Source organism: Narcine bancroftii, chromosome 6 (assembly GCF_036971445.1).
Source record: "Narcine bancroftii isolate sNarBan1 chromosome 6, sNarBan1.hap1, whole genome shotgun sequence".
Classification (NCBI taxonomy): Eukaryota; Metazoa; Chordata; class Chondrichthyes; order Torpediniformes; family Narcinidae; genus Narcine; species Narcine bancroftii.
Genome location: NC_091474.1, coordinates 189,641,805 through 189,664,635, shown reverse-complemented (window position 1 = coordinate 189,664,635; position 22,831 = coordinate 189,641,805). Strand labels below are relative to the sequence as shown.

The 22,831-nt window shown below is 41.6% G+C and overlaps 1 protein-coding gene across 4 annotated transcripts in view; it reads left to right on the top strand.

The window, feature by feature from the left end:
* Nucleotides 1-6,894, top strand: part of scara3 (scavenger receptor class A, member 3) — a 43,703-nt gene extending 36,809 nt beyond the window's left edge. The window contains exons 8-9 of one of the 4 annotated variants that reach the window (XR_011340645.1): nucleotides 3,584-5,027; nucleotides 6,438-6,517. Coding sequence is in view for 3 of the 4 variants with exons in the window: in XM_069887042.1 (XP_069743143.1) it covers nucleotides 3,584-3,978 (395 nt within the window). In the remaining variant the exon portion in view is untranslated. Of the gene's footprint in view, nucleotides 1-3,583 lie in introns of all 4 variants that reach the window. The other 3 variants (XM_069887043.1, XM_069887044.1, XM_069887042.1) reach the window with 3 other exon arrangements.
* The last annotated feature ends 15,937 nt before the right edge of the window (nucleotides 6,895-22,831 follow it).

The window sequence follows — 22,831 nt, the reverse complement described above, 5'->3', positions numbered from 1 at the left end:
CAGCTGTAAGGTTTTGCGGAAACTGCCAAAATGTTTGGCCTGGAAGTCAGCCTGAAGAAAACTGAAGTCCTCCATCATCCAGCTCCCCACCATGACTACCAGCCCCCCCACATCTCCATCGGGCACACAAAACTCAAAACGGTCAACCAGTTTACCTATCTCGGCTGCACCATTTCATCGGATGCAAGGATCGACAACGAGATAGACAACAGACTCGCCAAGGCAAATAGCGCCTTTGGAAGACTACACAAAAGAGTCTGGAAAAACAACCAACTGAAAAACCTCACAAAGATTAGCGTTTACAGAGCCGTTGTCATACCCACACTCCTGTTCGGCTCCGAATCATGGGTCCTCTACCGGCTTCCACCAGCGTTGTCTCCGCTCCATCCTCAACATTCATTGGAGCGACTTCATCCCTAACATCGAAGTACTCGAGATGGCAGAGGCCAACAGCATCGAATCCACGGCTGAAGATCCAACTGCGCTGGGTAGGTCACATCTCCAGAATGGAGGACCATCACCTTCCCAAGATCGTGTTATATGGCGAGCTCTCCACTGGCTACCGTGACAGAGGTGCACCAAAGAAGAGGTACAAGGACTGCCTAAAGGACTGGCACACTGACCACCGCCAGTGGGCTGATATCGCCTCAAACCGTACATCTTGGCGCCTCACAGTTCGGCGGGCAGCAACCTCCTTTGAAGAAGACCGCAGAGCCCACCTCACTGACAAAAGACAAAGGAGGAAAAACCCAACACCCAACCCCAACCAACCAATTTTCCCCTGCAACCGCTGCAACTGTGTCTGCCTGTCCCCCATCGGACTTGTCAGCCACAAACGAGCCTGCAGCTGACGTGGACATTTACCCCTCCATAAATCTTCGTCTGCGAAGCCAAGCCAAAGAAAAAGAAGGTAGAAAGAAATATTTTTGATCAGCAAGGAGATGAAAGGTTACTGGAGGCAGATGGAAGAGTTTAGGTTACAGATCTAGTAAACAGTGAAGTAAGCTACAAGAGCTGTGGTGCCCATTGATGCTCCTACTTTGTATGTTCAAAGCAGGTCTCTGTCCATTTTAAATGTGACTATTTTGGAGTCCCTGGGCATGCACACACGTGTGTGTGTGTGTGTGTGTGTGTGTGTGTGTGTGTGTGTGTGTGTGTGTGTGTGTGTGTGTGTGTGTGTGTGTGTGTGTGTGTGTGTGTGTGTAAATCATATGTTTAAATATGTCCAATGTGTGATTTATTGATTCACCAGGTTCAAACTTGTCTGTTAGAGCTTAACCTTTAAAGTGCTTTGATCTGGGATGTGATCACAGTGTATGTTTTCAAAATTTGCAGATGATTAAAAAAAAACTTTGGTATTGGAAAAGTGAGGAGGATAGCAGACTTTGAATCTGAACAGGCTGAATGAATACAGACACTTGGCAGATGAAATTTAAAGCTGTGAACTATAAAATAATGCATGTTGGTCAGAAGAGCATATAAACCATATCACAATTACAGTACAGAAACAAGCTAGTTCAGCCCTTCTATTCCATGCCAAACATCTTCTCCCACCTAGTCCCATTGACCCACACCCAACACATAACCCTCCATGTCTTAAGTGTAAAAGATAGATCTTTGAATTTGGTAGGAGAAACTGGGAATGCAGTTTGAGTACAACAGCAAAAAGTTATGTTGAACTTCAATAAAATAGTGGTTTGGCCATAACAGGTCTATTGGGCCTCACTCTAGCCACCAAACTTTAGAAATGATGTAAATGCCTTGGAGAGGAAGCAGAAAATATTGCTGGAAAGATTTCAAGGATGTGCGATCTTTGTTGTATGAAACAAGAGGAATTACTGAAATTGTTCTCCTTGAAGCAAAAGGTTGAAAGGTGATTTAGTATTGTTCAAAGTCAATAGGTTCCTTGCATCATTTTGAGCTGCATTAATCTTCTGGTTCTACAATAGCATTGTGACCTTTTAAAAAGGAATTACTATTTATTTGGTGCCATGTTGTCACCGCTAAAAGGTAGAGGGAATAGTTTGGAGAAGGGGGAATGCCGATCCAAACCGTATATTTAATCTCTCGGTTTCCAATCATGGTGACACTTTCTCCAACAGCCTCTAGAGGATTTAAGACAAAATTGTCCAGTCGCAGAATGAAGAGAACCTGCTATTAGACATCTTTACTTTTGGACACTCATCAGTTTCTCTTGTTAAGAGGGAAGTCCTGGCAAAAGCCTCTCTGCCTGTATTTTGGGCTTCCTATGCATGCACACAGGGGAAGTTCTCATTGCATCTGCACATGTCTACCAGCCTCATTCACATGGAACCAGCAAGCAACAGGTGCTTTTTATAGCTTCAGTGACATTGAACAGAGTGGCTAAGATCAACTTGCTGGGTCACTAGCTGATTAGAGGATTCAATAAGAGGGAGGGCTGAGGGAGATGACCTGAATAAATGATCAACCATTACTGGTAAAATGGAATTTAATATGGGTCAAGGGAAAACTCCTCTTCTTGTTTATAGAATATAACCATGCCTTGATTTACAAAAGGGAATGGTTCCTGATAAGCAATTTTTGGAGTGAAATTTTGTCATTTCAAAAGGCAGGGCAAGATGCAACATTTGAACTTTGATACAATGTATTGAAGATGTATGAAGAATGACACCCATTTGTCGTGGTAAAAAATAGCTTCACAAGTTTGGGACACATAATGAATCAGAGGAGTTTTCAAATTGAGGCATATCTGTAAAATAGCTCTTTTTCCCAGTAAGAACTTCTCATTTAACTGCTATAAAGTAGAAAACCATGAGTTTATAGATTAAAATCAAGAAAGCATCCTACATACTCACATGCTCTTCTCCCTCATGTTGGGGAGAAGATGCACAAGTTTGAAAACACTTACTCGCAGCTTCAAGGACAATTTCTTTCCTGCATTTATCAGGCTCTTGAACAGACCTCTCATTAGTAAAATAATGTTGTAATCAAACTTTATCTCTATAGCACAAATCTCTGCACTTTTGTATTACTTTGGCATCTATTATATGTTCGGGCTTACTTGTCTGGATAGAATGCAAAACAAAGTTTCTCTTGGTACACATGACAATAAACAAACATTTCAAGAGCACTTTATTTAGGATGTTACTGCAATACTGAAGGTTTAAGAGGGGGTTAGATAAGTTTCTTGTGGACAGGGGAATTCAGGGTTATGGGGAGAAGGCAGGGACTGGGTACTGATAGTGGAAGATCAGCCATGATCTAAATGAATGGCGGTGCTGGCTTGATGGAGCAAATGGCCAATTCCAGCACCAATTGTCTATAAAGGAAGATCTCTAGTCATGTGCACTCTCCAGAGAGGATCACTGAGTTCTGATGTTCCAGCAAACACCCATCATTGTTCAAAGTCACCACAACAGATTAATTGGACAATAATCTAATCTTTTGTTTGCAGGAAATCTGAGTGGTGTGTATGATGTGATCCTGAATCAATGAAAGGAATATTAAACCAAATGATTAACTTTCTGATCAAAGCTCTAAACATTTATTTATAGAATAAATAATGGAATTGTTCATAGAATTTATTCTACTTTTACTATAGGTTTGCCAGGACTGCCAGGGCCAAGGGGAAACAAAGGAGAAACAGGGGCAAAAGGAAATGTTGGACTTGTTGGATTAAAAGGTGACCTGGGTGAAATGGGACCGACAGGAAAGCAAGGTCCACGAGGTTTGGATGGACTTCCTGGCGCTCGCGGAGAGAAAGGTTCAAGAGGCCGAGGAGGAGCACGTGGTCCTAAAGGAAATAAAGGGAATTTCGGCAGGTCTGGTCTCCAAGGGCAAGCTGGTCCTAAAGGAGACAGAGGATCACAAGGATCACAAGGGGAACCGGGACCATTTGGGCCCAAAGGGCAAAAGGGTATTAAAGGAGACCCTGGTATTCCAGGACCACCAGGACCTAAGGGAGAAATGGGAAAATCAGGGCCACCAGGCCCATAAATTGAAGCACTTTACTTGGTTTTATCTGATTATGTTAGTTATATAGCCTTGTATCACTAAATTTATGCATTATTTGAACGTTAATCAGCAGTGCTTAATATTGAAAATATGAAACAGATTAGTCAAAACAAGGTACTCACCATTACTGATATTTGAACCCCCGATTGGGGGAAAAAAAATTACCAGCAAGTTTAGATCATCGTTGTTGAAAGGTATTGTACACAATGACCATCATGGCAGTGGCCAAATATTTTAGTTGACTACTCAAAGAATGAATTGTTTCATAGTCATACAATATAGAAACAAGCTCATCAGCCCGATGACCATCACATTCTGATCTATATTAATCCCATTTATGGTCCATATCCTTCTATGCTCTGGCAATTCAAGTGCTTTTTCTGATTCATTTTGAACATTGTAAGAGCCTCTGGGTCTCTTGCTCTCTCAGGTAGTGCAATTCAAACCCCAACTATCCTCTGGGTAACAAAAATCTTCCTTGTACCCCCTCCACACCTTTATTTCTTTACATTAAATCTATGCCCTCTGGTTATATGCACCCCTGCTATGGAGAAAATTTCATGAATGTTTAACTTCTCTAAGCCTCTCATAATTTGAACAACTCTGCCCCATCTCCCTTCAGCTTTCACTATGTAAAGGATATCTTGTAGAGTGATCAAGAGATGTTCACACCCAAATACCTCAGCCTACCAGTGTACGCTGTAATTGTTTCAAGGTGTACAAAACTAGACAAATAGGTGAAGTGCAAGATGTTTGTCACATCAATTGAAATCAACCTCTGTGTGAGTCATTGCCTTTATAAGAGGAGCGTCACCCAATGATGTTTACTGGGGTAGAAATTAGACTTCAAGATCTTCATTTTTAGGCATTAATGGACTGTGGTGGAAGAGTTTCAAGTATTGATGTTCATCACTTGGGAAAGCCATTATTGGGTTCTGCAATCTCAGACTTCACCAATGCTTAATGCCTACTTTGGGCCCTGTCAATGCCATCATTATTTGGAAGAGACACAGAAACTGTGCCTGATCCAGGTAAGACTCTCAGCTGGTCGCTGAATTATCTTGGAGTAAAAGTAAATATATTGTTGCTTTGTTGCCAGGAGAGCAAGATTGTCTTTCACTCTAGAATTCATGATTGTCATCTTCTCGGGTCAGCTTTGAGATGAGTCGTTCACCAAAGGCAAGCTGGGATAAGTGCTGGGCAGATTCCCCCCATGTTAAGAGCAAACAGGCTGCTGCCAATTTTTGATCAGCCTTGCAACCATTCAATTCAAGCATGTCACGGTCATATATTGGGTACTAGATACTTTTAAATGTTTACCCCCATTTGTCAATATGACAAAATGGCTGTGCACAATTAAAAGATGCCTCCTGCTGCTATGAAAACTAACTAGAGTGTGGGGTTTCAACCTAATATGTAAATACAGAATTGAGTTTTTTTATCAAAAGATTCATTTTTTTATTTGTTTTAATTTTTATCCACTTTTGATGCATTATAGGTGACCTCGTACATTTGCTGCTTTCTAAACATTTGTGATCAAACATAGGATTCCTCTGAAATTTCTACTGGAAATGATGCCACAATTAATCAAATACTGGAAAATGAAAGTCAAAGCAGCATGAAAATGTACCAAATTCTGTTTAAAAAAAAAAAAAAATCTTCACAGTTTTGACAGCTGTGCTGTTGAGTAGTTTATCAAACATGATGCAGTTTGGGGTGGACATTACACTTTTAATGGAAAAGTGTTATTTTCCCAATGGGTGTACTCTCAGTAATCCAACAGACTAGAATATAGGCCTGCATGCATTTAAATCATGTGGACAATGTTGTTATGTGATGCAAACACATTTACTGCCTAATATCAAGGTTTCGTATTTAAATCTACTGCAATTTTGTTCATGAAAACAAATATAATTTTGCTAAAATTCTTGTTCGTTACTTTATATGAGTCCAATAGAAACTTAAAGTCATAGTTTTGATTTTGGTAGCAGCTAGCTTGAATACTTTTTCCAGAAGAGTAAGAAATTTAGCGCCCAAAACATCTTCCCTTTCACCACCACCATAACAAGGAAGTACACAACTACCATTAAGGTATTTTCTAAAATTGGCATTAATTTATCAAAAGGTCTATAGGAAAAAAAATCTTTGCACTTATTTATAAAAATGTGATGTGATTTGAATAGTTTGGTCCCATATTTGCTACAATTTTGAGAAATTCAAGCAAGAACATAAACAAATCTTCAAAGCTTTACTTTTTTAACATTATTCTCATTGCTAATGTAATTTAAGGGCAATTTTCTGTTCTATTAGGGAATCAGTAATGTCAAGATATAGTGGTACATATTATTTGCATGCATTCATTAAATTTGATTTTTTTTCTGAAGAGCTGTATTAGAATGTTTTTTAGTAATTAAGTGGAGCTTTATTTCCCTTCTGCCCAGTTGAACATTGCTGCAACTACAGGATGGTCAAGCTTCAATACAAACATGTGTTTCATCAAATAACAAATCATTCATTGGCTCGTCTCATTAATGTAATGTTATATCCTGAACTCCAATGAATTCTACCAAAAGCACAAATGCTGACATTCAAGGAATTAATCAGGTTATGTTCAGAGTGCTCTTTATTCCTTTTGGTTAAATCTGTGATGTCTTAAATGAAACCAAGAATTTTGCTATGTTTAACTTCATATCACAAGTTGATATATTTTCTGCAGAATTTAATTCTGTTTGATTGTAAATTGGGAATATTAACTGTTTTTTTTCTTATTTGTAATTATGTTAAAACTGCAGCTGGTTTGCATGCTATTATAAATGTCATCCAAGTCTTGTAAGCTTTGTATCTTGGTATTATAACCAGGTATCTAAAATCTGACCAAATAAATTTATTATTCTGTGATATTATCTTGTATTCAATTGATATTGAAGCTCGGTGCTGGGAAAATAGTCCAATGTATAAAAATAGAATTTAACTTGGACAAGTGTGAGGTGTTGCATTTTGATAGGTAAAACCAGGGCAGGACTTGGAAGGTGAATGGTTGAGCACTAAGGAGTGTTATAGAACAAAGAGATTTCTGGGTATAGGTGCATAGTTCCTTGAAAATGCAGGTAGCAGTTTGGCTCATTTGCTTGCATCATCTGAGCATTGAGTACAGGAGCAGATGTGACATGTTGCAACTGTACAAAACATTAGGAAGACTGCACTCGGAGTATTGTGTGCAATTTTTCTCACCCAGCTATAGGAAGGATATCATTAAGCTGGAAAGACTGCAGAAAAGATTCGCAAGAATGTTGCTGGGACTCATAGGCTTGACTTGCCAGGAGAGGCAGGGATTTTTCTCCCTGGAGTGAAACATGAAAGTCTGCAGATGTTGTGATTATAGTAAAAACACACAAAAATGCTAAAGGAACTCAGCCGGTTTTTTCAGTGTTTATAGGAGACAAAGATAGATCCGTCACACCTGCTCCCAGGATGAGGACTTCCATGCCAGATCATCAGAGATGTCCTCCTTCTTCAAACAATAAGGCTTTCCCTTGACCACCATCAACTTGGTCCTGACACGCATATTCTCCATTACCCAAACATCTGCCCTGGTCCACCCCCGCCCCCATGCACAACAAGGACAGGATTCCTCTCGTCCTCACCTACACCCACTCCCACCAGCCTCCGCATCCAACAATCCTCCGTCTCTTCCATCACATAGGTGATCACACCACCAGACACATACCCGCTCTCCTCCCCTCTCCACCTTCTGCAGGGACTGCTCCCTCCATGCCCCTCATCTGCTTCTCCCTCCCCACCAATTGTACCCTTGGGGCCTAATCCTGTGACTGCAGGAGATGTTCCACTTGTGCCTACACATCCTCCCTCAGCACCATGTGGGCTTCCAAGTGAAGCAACATTTCACTTGTGATTCTGCAGGAGTCATCTACTGCATCTGGTGCTCCATTATGGTCTCCTCTACATCAGAGAGACTAGACACAGACTGGGAAATTGTTTTGTTGAGCACCTTGGCTCTGTCTACCACAATAGTGTGGATCTCCCAGTGGCCACCTATTTCAATTCCTTTGCTGACATATCTGTCCATGGTCTCATGCACTGCCAGATTGAGACCACCTGTAAATTGGAGGAACAACACCTCATTTTCCAGCTGGGCATAATCCATCAGAATGACATTAATATCAACTTCTCTGGCTTTCATTAAACACTGCTTTCCCCCCCCCCACCCCCCCCCACCTTTTCTTCCCCCATCACCTTCCCCTACCATTCTGTCTTCTTTTTCACAAACATGATAAATTCTTACCTTGTCCCTTATCATATCCAGTTAACAACTTTTGTTGGTCTGGATTCCTTCACCATTGTTTGAATTATGAGATTTCCTGCTTTTGGCTTATTCTGCTTATTCCTTGAAGAAAGGCTCAGGCCCAAAACATCAGGAATTATCTTTGGTCCTATAGATGCTGAAAGGACCGGCTGAGTACAAGGCATTGGTGAGGCCAAATTTGGAGTACTGTGTACAGTTTTGGTCACCAAATTATAGGAAAGATATAAACAAAATAGAAAGAGTGCAGAGAAGGTTCACGAGAATGTTGACAGGATTTCAAGGTTTGAGTTACAGGGAAAGGTTGTGCAGACTGGGGCTTTTTTCTTTGGAGCGTAGAAGATTGAGAGGGGACTTGATCGAGGTGTTTAAGATTTTAAAAGGGACAGACAGAGTAAACGTGGATAGGCTTTTTCAATTAAGAGTGGGGGAGATTCAAACTAGAGGGCATGGTTTAAGATTGAAGGGGGAAAATTATAAGGGGAACATGAGGGGAAATTTCTTTACGCGAAGGGTGGTAGGGATGTGGAATGAGCTTCCTGTAGACGTGGTTGAGGCGGGATCATTGGTTACATTTAAGGAAAGATGGATAGTTACATGGATAGGAGGGGACTAGAGGGGTATGGACCGGGTGCTGGTCAGTGGGACTAGGAGGGTGGGGATTTGCTACGGCATGGACTAGTAGGGCCGAACTGGCCTGTTCTGTGCTGTAAGTGGTTATATGGTTATATGGTTATTATATGAGTTCCTCCAGAATTTTGGTGTGCTTTTACTTTTCTCCCTGGAGCACAGGAGGCTAAAAGGGGGTTTAATAGAGGTTTATAAAATTGTAAGAGGTATAGATAAAGTAAATAGTTGTAGACTTTTCTCCAGGGTAGTGGAATCTAAAACTAGAGGGCACAGATTTAAGTTGAGAAGTGAAAGATTTAAAAGGGATCTGAGGGGCACTTTCTTCACAGATGGTAGTGGGTACATGGAATAAGCTGTCAGATGAAGTGGTAGAAGCAGGGACAATTGCACTGTTCAAAAGACTTTTAGACATGAAAAGGTAATGTTTTGAGCAGCCATTCTCAATGGGGGCCACAGCACATTTAAGGGGGCTATGGACTGAAATCATAAAATATTTTTTTGTTTTTGTTGAGATCTATGGAAGAAACCAACTAAACTGACAGGGAAGGGGGCCCATTAACTTTGAGCAGAGTCTTAAGGGGGCCATAGCCAAAGAAAAATGTTGAGAATGGCTGGCTTAGAGCGATATGGGCTGAAAGCAAGCAAATGGAACTTTCTTGGTCACCACAGACTGATTTTTCAGGGTCTTCATTCTTTTTGAGATATTTCCACCACAGAATTAAGGTTGGATAGGTTTCTACTAGATTTATACCTGTTGCTTCATACATCATAGGTGAACACAAATAGGCATCAATGTTGGGGACTGCTGTGTTGTGGACTTGATCTGTTCCAAGCTTAGATCAGTTGGGATAACATTAGAGATCTGTTAATGCCAATATTGACAGTTGTAGCAAGTATAACCTGCTGTTGGTGATCCAAATATCTGGCATAGAGAAAGAGCCACCACTATGTTTCAAGCAGATCTCTCAAATATGTAGTAATGAAGGCATAAGGTACATGGCATGCTTGCTTTTGTTGGCCCTTAATATCACTGGACAACATTTTTTTCCTAAAGGTTTGCTTCCTGAAAATAAATTGGGGATTATAATAGACAACTTCAAGATGAACACAAAGATAATTTCCAATTTGCTCTATCATGTAGGAAGTTGGAGAAAAATTAATTTAATTTTTATTCAATTTAGCATGTTACATTACTTCAACTGACCTAACCTGCTGATTTTCGTTTGTACTCAGCATCTGATGCCTCTTGTGTCAGTGTCCAACAATAGTCGGCCAGCATTAATGGATTCCAGTTGCCCTGATACTGCTCTTCTATGGTTGCATTGTCCTGGTGAAACCTTTCGTCACTGACTGCACCAAGATCAGCAGGGAAGACGTCCAAGTGTGAATGCAGATAATGAATTTTCAATAACATGTTGCATTTCATGGTTTGCTTGAAGTAGACTTAAAATACAATAGGAAATCACAATAGGTTGTATCTAAAAAAACATACATGATAAGAATTTTTTTAAGGTGATTTTCATGATCAGCTTCATCATCAAAATCCATAGCATTCACCCAAAAATGTTCAGGAAGCAAAATCTTTGCTGTCCAGTGTATTCAGTGATTGTCAGCTAAAATATCTCACCAATGATAGCAGGGATAAAGGCAGCCTGATTAGACATCAGTTAAATCTGCTGCCAACCTTCCTCTGGCAGGACTTCATCCTGTATGTCTGTCTCGACACAATGGCCTTCCAAGCATGCATTGATTTCGTATGGGCATTCAACCTTCCAACTTGCTGACTAACACATTCAACGCACCAATCGGTTTCAATACTTAAGTTTGCAACCCTCCGAAGTTGAAAGTCATTTGCAGAGAACAATACTCTTTTCACTATTCAACAGAGGGAACTGAGATGCAGTTGGAAATGATGAGCTTTTATTCCTTTGAAACAAATGATAAGTAAAATCTGAATTGTTCCTAAAACTCCATTTTCTGGGCTGTGAGAAATCTATACGGCATGCATTAAGACTAAAGTTAAATTCAATTTCCAAATTTAACACCTGTATATGATGTTAAATATACTGCTATGACCTGGTTACAATTAAATCTCACCTTTGGTCAATGGGTTTCTTGTGTGCATTGAAACATTTTACTTTTCGATGTGATGGGTATATTTTTCATCTAATTTGCTGTGAAAATTGAGAAACCATATTCTTGGGTTTTTAATTCTCCTTTTATAGTTAATAATATTTGACGTCCTAGTTGGCCAACTTTTTTTAAATTCATTAATCATTATTAATCTTCTCTACAAGTGTGACATATTTTGGTTAAAAAAATATTAAACATTGACATTTTTACCCAAAATCCAACTATGTGTTCAATACCACAATGGACCAATAGCATGAACAATTTATTTAGGAACTCTTATTCAATTGTTCTTTAAATTATGTAATGAAACATTTCTAGGGGTTCAGCAACTAAACAATGTTAAACTGACTGCAGATGTGAGAGAGCAGGAGAACGGGTTGAAGTCTGATAATTGTTTATGGTTTCAATTTATTTTCATAGCCTTGGGGAGATCTGGAGGTCGGACAATGACTTCCATGTTCACTGAACCATGGATAGTAATTTTTTTTATATAAGCCCAGCTACACCAAAGTAACTAAGCATGTCGTTTTCTTTTTGCTGGCAGCATCTCCACCAGTCAGTTTAGACATGGCCTTTATAATTTTTGACTTGCATGCATTCATTTGCAGTAATGAAGAAGTTTAAGCAAATTCATATGTAAAGCCAATACAGGGAGTGAAAGAATTCAGGTGGGATGTGTCAGCTGAGCAGAATTCCCAGACTTCTTCACCTTGCTTTTGATTAAATCCTTCAAAATCCAATGAGAACATTTCATAGATATAAGAGGTAAATAAAAGACTCTGAAAGCATTGTTTATTATAATGATACATCTGGTTGAACTGGATGAGATGTGTTTTCAATATCATAACAGTAACTGGGTGGACCAGAGAGAAGCACCCTCTTTGTCCCCATCCCAAATCCAGGGATTGTTGGACACTACTTTTGGGCCGCATGGTTAGCATAACAGTGTAACACTGTTACAGTGCTAGGAACCCAGGTTTCAATCCAACACTGACTGTCAGGAGTTGGTATGTTCTCCCCATGTCTACATGGGTTTTCTCCAGGTGCTCCCGTTTCCTCTCACCCTTCAAAAACATATGGGGGTTGTAAGTTAATTGGTGTATTTGGGGTAGAGTGTCCATTCCAAAGGTGGACATGGTCATAGGCTAGTATATGTTTGTATATGTGTGTATACATGTTTATATTTGTTGATTTTGGAATACTGTTTAAATCTTTTTTTTAAAAATATATATATTTTAAAACACTATATATGACCATGCTCTCTTTTGAAATGTCCACCTAAATTAGGGGGCAAGGCCTCATGATCCAAAAGAGCCTGTTACCTTACTGTTCTTCTTTCTTTCTTTCTTTCTTTTCTTCTTCTTTGGCTTGGCTTCGCGGACGAAGATTTATGGAGGGGGTAAATGTCCACGTCAGCTGCAGGCTCGTTTGTGGCTGACAAGTCCGATGCGGGACAGGCAGACACGGTTGCAGCGGTTGCAGAGGAAAATTGGTTGGTTGGGGTTGGGTGTTGGGTTTTTCCTCCTTTACCTTTTGTCAGTGAGGTGGGCTCTGCGGTCTTCTTCAAAGGAGGTTGCTGCCCGCCAAACTGTGAGGCGCCAAGATGCACGGTTTGAGGAGATATCAGCCCACTGGCAGTGGTCAATGTGGCAGGCACCAAGAGATTTCGTTAGGCAGTCCGTGTACCTTTTCTTTGGTGCACCTCTGTCACGGTGGCCAGTGGAGAGCTCGCCATATAACACGATCTTGGGAAGGTGATGGTCCTCCATTCTGGAGACGTGACCCACCCAGCGCAGCTGGATCTTCAGCAGCGTGGACTCGATGCTGTCGACCTCCGCCATCTCGAGTACTTCGACGTTAGGGATGAAAGTGCTCCAATGGATGTTGAGAATGGAGTGGAGACAATGCTGGTGGAAGCGTTCTAGGAGCCGTAGGTGATGCCGGTAGAAGACCCATGATTCGGAGCCGAACAGGAGTGTGGGTATGATAACGGCTCTGTATACGCTTATCTTTGTGAGGTTTTTCAGTTGGTTGTTTTTCCAGACTCTTTTGTGTAGTCTTCCAAAGGTGCTATTTGCCTTGGCAAGTCTGATGTCTATCTCGTTGTCGATCCTTGCATCTGATGAAATGGTGCAGCCGAGATAGGTAAACTGGTTGACCGTTTTGAGTTTTGTGTGCCCGATGGAGATGTGGGGGGGCTGGTAGTCATGGTGGGGAGCTGGCTGATGGAGGACCTCAGTTTTCTTCAGGCTGACTTCCAGGCCGAACATTTTGGCGGTTTCCGCAAAACAGGACGTCAAGCGCTGAAGAGCTGGCTCTGAATGGGCAACTAAAGCGGCATCATCTGCAAAGAGTAGTTCACGGACAAGTTTCTCTTGTGTCTTGGTGTGAGCTTGCAGGCGCCTCAGATTGAAGAGACTGCCATCCGTGCGGTACCGGATGTAAACAGCGTCTTCATTGTTGAGGTCTTTCATGGCTTGGTTCAGCATCATGCTGAAGAAGATTGAAAAGAGGGTTGGTGCGAGAACACAGCCTTGCTTCACGCCATTGTTAATGGAGAAGGGTTCAGAGAGCTCATTGCTGTATCTGATCCGACCTTGTTGGTTTTTGTGCAGTTGGATAATCATGTTGAGGAACTTTGGGGGGCATCCGATGCGCTCTAGTATTTGCCAAAGCCCTTTCCTGCTCACGGTGTCGAAGGCTTTGGTGAGGTCAACAAAGGTGATGTAGAGTCTTTTGTTTTGTTCTCTGCACTTTTCTTGGAGCTATCTGAGGGCAAAGACCATGTCAGTAGTTCCTCTGTTGGCGCGAAAGCCACACTGTGATTCTGGGAGAATATTTTCGGTGACACTAGTTATTATTCTATTTAGGAGAATCCTAGCGAAGATTTTGCCTGCAATGGAGAGCAGCGTGATTCCCCTGTCGTTTGAGCAGTCTGATTTCTCGCCTTTGTTTTTGTACAGGGTGATGATGGTGGCATCATGAAGGTCCTGAGGCAGTTTTCCTTGGTCCCAACAAAGCTTGAAAAACTCATGCAGTTTGACATGCAGAGTTTTGCCGCCAGCCTTCCAGACCTCTGGGGGGGATTCCATCCATACCTGCTGCTTTGCCACTTTTCAGTTGTTCGATTGCCTTATATGTCTCATCCTGGGTGAGGATCTCATCCAGCTCTAGCCTTAGGGGCTGTTGAGGGAGCTGGAGCAGGGCGGAACCTTGGACTTAGCGGTTGGCACTGAAAAGAGATTGGAAGTGTTCTGACCATCGGTTGAGGTTGGAGATCTTGTCGCTGAGGAGGACTTTGCCATCTGAGCTGCGCAGCGGGCTTTGGACTTGGGGTTACTGTATATCTAAAAGAATCACATAGGATCCTGACTCCAAGTGGTAATGAAGTTATCCCACCCCATCCTTGTGTCCAGGTAATTTCATTGAATTCTTCAAAGAAAGGTTGATGAAAAATTGATTTTGTTGTGCGTGCGTGAGTGTGTGTAATTTAGCAAGACTTTTAACGTGCAGGCTGGCCAATAAAGCAAATCAAAAGGATATAAAGGGAAGTGTGGCAATTTGGATCTAAAATATGCTCAATATCAGGATGCAGAAGATGAATGATAATGATTGTTTTACTTCTGGAAGTTGATTACCACTGGGATTCCACGAGGCTGAGTATCCAGCTTATTGTAATATAGAGGTAGGACACTTGAAAAGGTTTGCTGCTGACACGGTTGATGAGGAAGACGGAAGGTGTAGATCAGTGGTTCTCCATCTTTTTCTTTCCACTCACATACCACTTTAAGTATTCCCTATGTCATAGGTGCTCTGTGATTAGAGTGGTATGTGAGTGGGAAGAGAAGCTTGAGAACCACTGCTCTAGACCCAATTGTTACTGAAATATTTTGCTTGAGAAAAATTGTCAATGGCCCATTTCCTTTGGAGTAATGAGGTGGTGCACATAATGAGTCAATTAGGTACAATTAAAACAGTGGTTTTCAAACTTTTTCTTCCCACCCACATACCACTTTAAGCAATCCCTTACTAATCACAGAGCATCTATGCCATAGGGAATACTTAAAATGGCATGTGAGCAGAAAGAAAAAGGTTGACAACCACTGGTGTAGATGGTATGATCAGTTAAACAATAATAAATAGAATTTAATTCAGGGAAGTGTGTGGTATTGTATTTTGGAAAATAAACCAAGGCATTAACAGTAAATAGGACATTTAATGTGGATACTGTGGACCCTTGACTATTCCCAAGTTATAATGATAATAATATAGTTGTCAAAAAGCACATGGTATGCTTTCCTTTATTTATGAAGGAAGAAAATATAACGCTGAAGGATATCATGCCAGAATATAATGGTCAGAACACATTGATCAGAGCAGGAGTAGTAAAGGGATTGGAGAGAAAACGAAAGCCTTTTTCATCCACGGCCAGAAGTGGTAGAGCGAGAAACACCTTGCATTTAAACAGGACATGAATGGCACTTGAAGTACCTGGAACTTCATGCTGAGGTGTCTGGTACTCAAGGTGGGACATGGATGGAGGGCTGTGTTCAATCATCACAGTGCAATAGGCCAATTATCTCTTATGCTGTGGTGTGCCAAAGGGGTAGTTAAAATTATCAGTAAATTCATAGGTGACATCAAAATTGGTGGCGTAGTGGTCTGTGAGGAAAGATACTGAAGTTTTCAACAGACTTCAAAGCAGTTGGGGATAATGGGCCAAAGAATAGCAAATGGAATTTAACTCGGACAAATGTGAGATGCTGCACTTTAGTAGGTCAAACCAGTGTTGGCAAGGCCCTGGAGATGAGAGACTTAGGAATACAGTTACATAGTTCAATAAAAGTTCTGATTAAGGTGGACAGACTCATAAAGGTTTTTGTCATGTTAACCTTCATTGGGTGGGGTATCAAATAAAAAATTAAAACTTCAGTTTTCAGTTGAACAAGGCATTGGTGAATGCAGTATGGAGTTATAGGTCAGCTCTACAAAGAATATCAATAAATTGGAAGTGGTTCATCAGGATGTTGCCAGGACTGCATGGTTTGTGTTATAGGGAGAGGGTGTATAGATTGGGTTTTTATTCTCTAGTCCATAGAGTGACCTGAGATATTTATAAAATTATGAGAGGTTCAGATAAAGTGAACACTTTCAATCTATTTCCCAGAGTCTAAAACAAGAGGGTATAGGTTTAAGGGGAACGATGAGAAATTTAAGAGGAGCTCGAGGGGAATCTTTTTCACTCAAAGAGTAGTCCATATCTGGAATGAGCAGCCAGAGTAAGTGTGTAGAATTACAATGTTCAAAAGTAACTTGTACAGTTATATGGGTGGGTACCTTCATGAGTTCCGCACATGCTACAATGCCAAAATCTTTTTCCATCACCTCAATAACCATCCCCTCTACCACAGCCAGGATTCTCCATCCCCTATGGACCCCTTCTCCCACTTTAAATCTTCTTCCTCCGCTTGGACACCACGGTCTGGCCAAATGCCCACTCTGCATATTTTTATTTCCAATTGCCGCCGAGACATCAACCATCTCAAATTCACCTCTCCCCTCCCTTATTCAAGTCCCACCTCCTCTGAATGCTCTGCCCCCACTCTCTTCACTGCAATCCCAACCTCACTATCAAACCCTCAGACAGAGGTGGTGATTTGGTGCACTGACCTCTACCTTGCTGAGGCCAGCTCTCAGACACCTCCTCTTACTTACCCCACCTCAGCATATCAAGCCACCATCTCCAACACTATCTTTAACCTCTTCTCCTCTAGTCACCTCCCTCCCACAGCCTCCAACCTCATTGATTCCCATCCCCACATTGCCCGTTTCTACCTCTTACCCAAGATACACAAACCCAATTAATTATCCAGGCTGACCATTTGTTTCCTCATGTTCTTGCCCCACCGAACTAGTATCATTTTATTTCTACTCCATTTTTTCTCCTCTGGTCCAATCCCTCCCCACCTATATCTGCAACACATCACATGCCCTCTATCTCTTCAATGACTTCCTATTCTTTGGACATGACCACCTCATTTTCACTCTGGATGTTCAATCCCTTTACACTTCATTTCTTTCTTGAAAGAGACCTAATCAGTCCCCCTTCACCACCACCCTCCTCCACGTGGCAGAACTTGTTCTCACTCTTAATAACTTCTCCTTTGACTCATCCCACTTTCTTCACAACAAAGGAGTAGCCATGTGTACCCACATGGTTCCCAGCTATATCATAGGTGCTTTGTAGTTAGTAAGAGATTACTTAAGGTGCTATCAACCTGCATGACAACCTTAAAAGACTGTTGTATCCTACCATTCTGCCTTCAAGTTTGACCTACAAAAATGCAGCACTTCACTTATCCAGATTAAACTCTATCTGCTACTTTTCTGCCCAACTCTGCATCCTGTCTATATCCTGTTGTAACCCACGACAGCCTTCAGCACCATCCACAACACCTCCATACTTCATATCATCTGCAAATCTACTGATCCATCTCACTACTTCTTCATCCACGTCAATTATAAAAATCAGAGTAGGGTTCCAGAACAGATCCCTACAGAACTCCACTAGTTACTGGCCTTCAGGCAGAATACTTTCCATCCAATACCACTCTCTGCTTTCTACAGGCAAACCAATTCTCTATCCACACAGCCAAGTTTCCATGGATCCAATGCCTCATGGCTTTCTGATCGAGTCTCCCATGGAGGAACTTAGTTAAATGCCTTACTAAAATTCATATACACCACACCTACTGCCCTACCTACCTTCATCAATTTCTTTTGTTACTTCCTGAAAAAAAAATCAATTAGGCTCATGGGACATGACCTTTTAAATTAGTTATTTAAAAAAAATTAGGCATACAGCATGGTAATAGGCCATCTCAGCCCATGAGCCAGTGCTGCCCAATTAACCTACAATCCCTGGTACACTTCAAATGGTGGGAGGATACTGGAGGTCCCATAGGATACGCACGCAGACATGGGGAGAAGGCACAAATTCCTTACAGACAACGTGGGATTTGAACCAGGTACGAATCGTTGGCACTGTAACAGTATTGTGCTAACCATTACGCTAACAAAAGCCATGCTAACTGCCCATGAGAAGACTGTACTAAATGCTTGTAAAGTTAAAGGTAACCAATATTTTTTTGACAAACAGCCCATGCCTGAAACGTTGGTTATCCTTTCCCTCTTATGGATGCTGCGTGACCTGCTGAGTTTCTCCAGCGCGTTTACGTATTGCACTCAACCCCAGTATCTGCAGAATTCCTTTTTTAACTGATTCTTCAACCAGCCACCTACACCAGGGGTAATTTGCTGCAGTCAATTAACCCATCAGCCAGCACAACTTTGTCCTTTTGGAGGCTCGTTGAACACCTTAGGGAAAGCCAGTTACAAACTCCATACTGACAGCCTCAGAGGTCCGAGACAAACCTGTGGCTCTAGAGCTCTAGGGTGGCAGCAGGACCTGCGGCACCTCTGTGCCATGTTGCCAACATTTTAGGTACCTCTCTATTTCTGTTCTTGCTTTTTTCTTTTATTAAAGTGCCAAGCAACCAACTGTGCTTTTCTTTTTTTCAATTTTTTTTATTGGTTTCATCAAATAAATGTTACATAGGTACATGACAATAAAATAATATATTAACAAATCTTATATAGTAATAAAAATTGTATTGAAACCTTTGTTACATTGAAAAGAAGTAAATAAAAACTATTTAGTTATCTAATTGTCAATCCCCTCATCGGAGGCTACAGGCTTAACACAAACAGTCCACTATTAATAATAAAAAAATGTAAACAATGGAGTCAAAAACCAGAAATGAGAATCTTACAAATTCTGAAAATAATTACGAAAGGAACCCCATAAAGAAACAAAGTTAAGATTCACTTCAGTAGTGGAACATCTAATTTTTTTTCCAAAGTCAGACATGCCATCATATCAGACAACCATTGAGTGTGAGTGGAAGGGTCAGTATCTTTCCATCTCATCAATATGGCCCTTCTAGTGATAAGGGAGGCGAGGGAAACTACATGAGATTGTGGAGCAGTCAACATCAAACCTGTTGGGCCACTGATTTCAAAAAGAGCAAGAAAAGGATTTGGAGTCAAAGTAATAACCAATTGTGTATTTAATGTGACCTTGGCTTTTTTCCACAATTTGATTATTTTCTTTAACTGAATTTTCTGTGAACTAAGTGTTAGGGATTTTGGCATCCAAAGCTGGCTAAATGTATGTTTTTATAGGCTGATAGCCCAGATTCCTGAGAAAGGTTAAAATAGTCAAACCAAGATCAATTGGCTTCCATGCACCAAATTACATGCCTTCTCATTAAACCCACAAATACCTGCACCACATGTACTGGAGGACAAAAGTCAGTCATCTATGAGATTTGCAATCTGAGGAATTTGAATTTCTTCAACATATTTTGCAATGTGTTGACACTATTTGCATGTTGAATAATCCAGATTGCAACTACAATTGTAATGACCAAAATGGATCTGGAATAATAAATCCCAACATTCTTATTTAATGGTAGGGGATAAGCCAGCAATTAAGACTTTGTGAGACTCAAGGCATTTCAATGGCTGAATTACACCAGGGTAAAGTCCCCTGCCTTTAATTGCATTCCCTTTTGGATCTATGGGAATATTTTTTTTTGCAGCCTCCCTGTCTCTCTAAAAACAGGCATCTAAAGCCACACAAAATTATTCTTTTCCTGAATCTGATACCAGATTAACTGAGTCACTGAACTCCAAAATTTCAGTATCTCTCCAATTGTTTAATATTTGATGGTCCAGTGCATAAGAAAATACTCTTTAAATTTTTACTATTGCATAATCTATGATTTATGTAACTTTGTATTATTTCTTCAGTTTTGGAAATTTCAGTTTGTTAGTCTCAATTCCATAATATTAACAGCTGATTGAAAACAAACTGTTCCAATGACTTTGAGGACTGGAACTGTTTGAATTGTTTTGTTTCAAAAATTATTTGCAGATTCAATAAAATCAGTAATATGTGAAGTACAGCAAAAGAATATCAATTTAGCTATATTTATAATTTTTCTTGTCTATCCCATTGTCGATCCTTGCATCTGATGAAATGGTGCAGCCGAGATAGGTAAACAGACTCACCAAGGCAAATAGCGCCTTTGGAAGACTACACAAAAGAGTCTGGAAAAACAACCAACTGAAAAACCTCACAAAGATAAGCGTATACAGAGCCGTTGTCATACCCACACTCCTGTTCGGCTCCGAATCATGGGTCCTCTACCGGCACCACCTACGGCTCCTAGAACGCTTCCACCAGCGTTGTCTCCGCTCCATCCTCAACATCCATTGGAGCGCTTACATCCCTAACGTCGAAGTACTCGAGATGGCAGAGGTCGACAGCATCGAGTCCACGCTGCTGAAGATCCAGCTGCGCTGGATGGGTCACGTCTCCAGAATGGAGGACCATCGCCTTCCCAAGATCCTGTTATATGGCGAGCTCTCCACTGGCCACCGTGACAGAGGTGCACCAAAGAAAAGGTACAAGGACTGCCTAAAGAAATCTCTTGGTGCCTGCCACATTGACCACCGCCAGTGGGCTGATAACGCCTCAAACCGTGCATCTTGGCGCCTCACAGTTTGGCGGGCAGCAACCTCTTTTGAAGAAGACCGCAGAGCCCACCTCACTGACAAAAGGCAAAGGAGGAAAAACCCAACACCCAACCCCAACCAACCAATTTTCCCCTGCAACCGCTGCAATCGTGTCTGTCTGTCCCGCATCGGACTTGTCAGCCACAAACGAGCCTGCAGCTGACGTGGACTTTTTACCCCCTCCATAAATCTTCGTCCGCGAAGCCAAGCCAAAGAAGAATTTTTCTTACTAATTGATAAATTTCTTCATATTTAATTGAGAAAATAAGCCTGTACATTCTCTTGAACAGTTTAGGGCAGGGGTGTCAAACTCAAATTCACGAAGGGCCAAAATTAAAAATTTGGACTAAGCCAAGGGCCGAACTAAATATTTATTGAAAATTTTCAACAACATCTGCATGTTTTCTCTTCTTTCAACATATGTAATGTTAAACTTTAGGATATAACTTTAGGAGGATAATGTTACAGGTCAGGAGTAGGTAGCTCAAGTTCACCCTTTGCTTGACCTGAGGGAAACATATTTGGTCCCTGTGGAAATGTAGTCAGCATTCACAGGCTGTGTCCATTTTGGCCTGCATCAGGACTCAGCATTTCCTGCTCATTCCTCAGGCTCTAGGCCTCTATTCACCCTCGACCTACCATCCCTCTACCTGACCAGTCCTTTACCCAACCTCTACTCACCCCTCACTCCACTCGCTCTGCCTCTACCCACGCCATCCTATACACGCCCCTCTACTGCCTCTCCCCTCAACCTGTTCCTCCCTCTACCCATCTCTCACCCTCTAATCACCCCTCCCCTACTCCCCCTGCCCCTCCCCTTTTACCTCTTCCCTATCCACCCCTCCTTCTACTCATCCCTCCCTCTAACTGCCCCTTGCACCACCATAACTTCCCCTGCCCATTACTCCTCACCTACACCCTCTGCCCACCCCTGCTTACCCACCCACTCAGGCCCAGCGCGCTGCCGATCAGCCTTTGCGGACAGCCACCATCTCTCTCTTCACGTGCAGAGCCGAACCAGCCGTCCCTGGGGTCTGCGCGGGTGCAAGCGCTGAAGGCCGTGGCGACCGGGAGAAGTGCGCTCGCGCTGTGGAAGGGCCGTCCGGTGCCAGTCGCGCGGGGCTCGCGCTGCCCGAGGGCCGTGCGCAGCCTGCCATGCCCGTCGCGCCGACAGGAAATCACAGGCACTCACCAATCCGCCGCACCGCTCGACAGGTGGGAGAAGTGACTGGTTGTGCGGGGAGCCTTCCAACTGGCTTGCCGGCTGATGACATCGACAGACTTCTCGTGTTACAATTTCTCGTGTTACAATGGGGAAGGATGTGCAATGAAGGGGGAGGATGGTGGGGGCGACATTACCAAAAAACAGCATCGGCTCTCGTTGCAGGGCGGGCCACCTCTAATACATTTTTGAAATTATCTTGTGGGCCAAATTTGGCCCGCGGGCCAGAGTTTGATATGTGTGGTTTAGGGTGTTCACTCAGAATGCTTAGTGGAGAGATATCACTGTTGAAAATGAATTTATCCTCAGCATGTAAATTCATCTTTAAAATATTGAAAGCTATGGATCACATATATACTACAGTAAAATCCCTATTAACCAGAATTCAAGCAGCCTCAAGCAAATGGCAAAAAAAATCACAGAAAATAAATGCGTAAAAAATACGGAAAATTAAATTTGGCACGCCTCGTCATTAGTTCTTCATTCACACAATACATGGTCTCAAGCAACCAGAAAATTCACTTATCCAGCATTTACCAGTCCCTGTAGATGCCAGACACCAGGCATTTTGCTGTATATTAATCCATACATAATCTACTGTACATCACAATAAAATGAACAGAAGAATAAAATTTCCAAATAGCTGAGAAAATGCATGGAAGAATATTTTGCAATCATGTCTTTAGCATTGATATTAGGATTGAGTTTTTTGGACAACACAATTTCAAAAATAATTTTCATATCTCTGGTTTTAAAAGAGATTAATTAAATGGATACGTAAATACATTCAATTTTGATTATTAAAATGTGGAAAATATATTGGTCCTATCCTGCTAATTAGTAGGGTTAAATGACAAAAGGTGAGAAGCAGTTGAATACACTCTGAT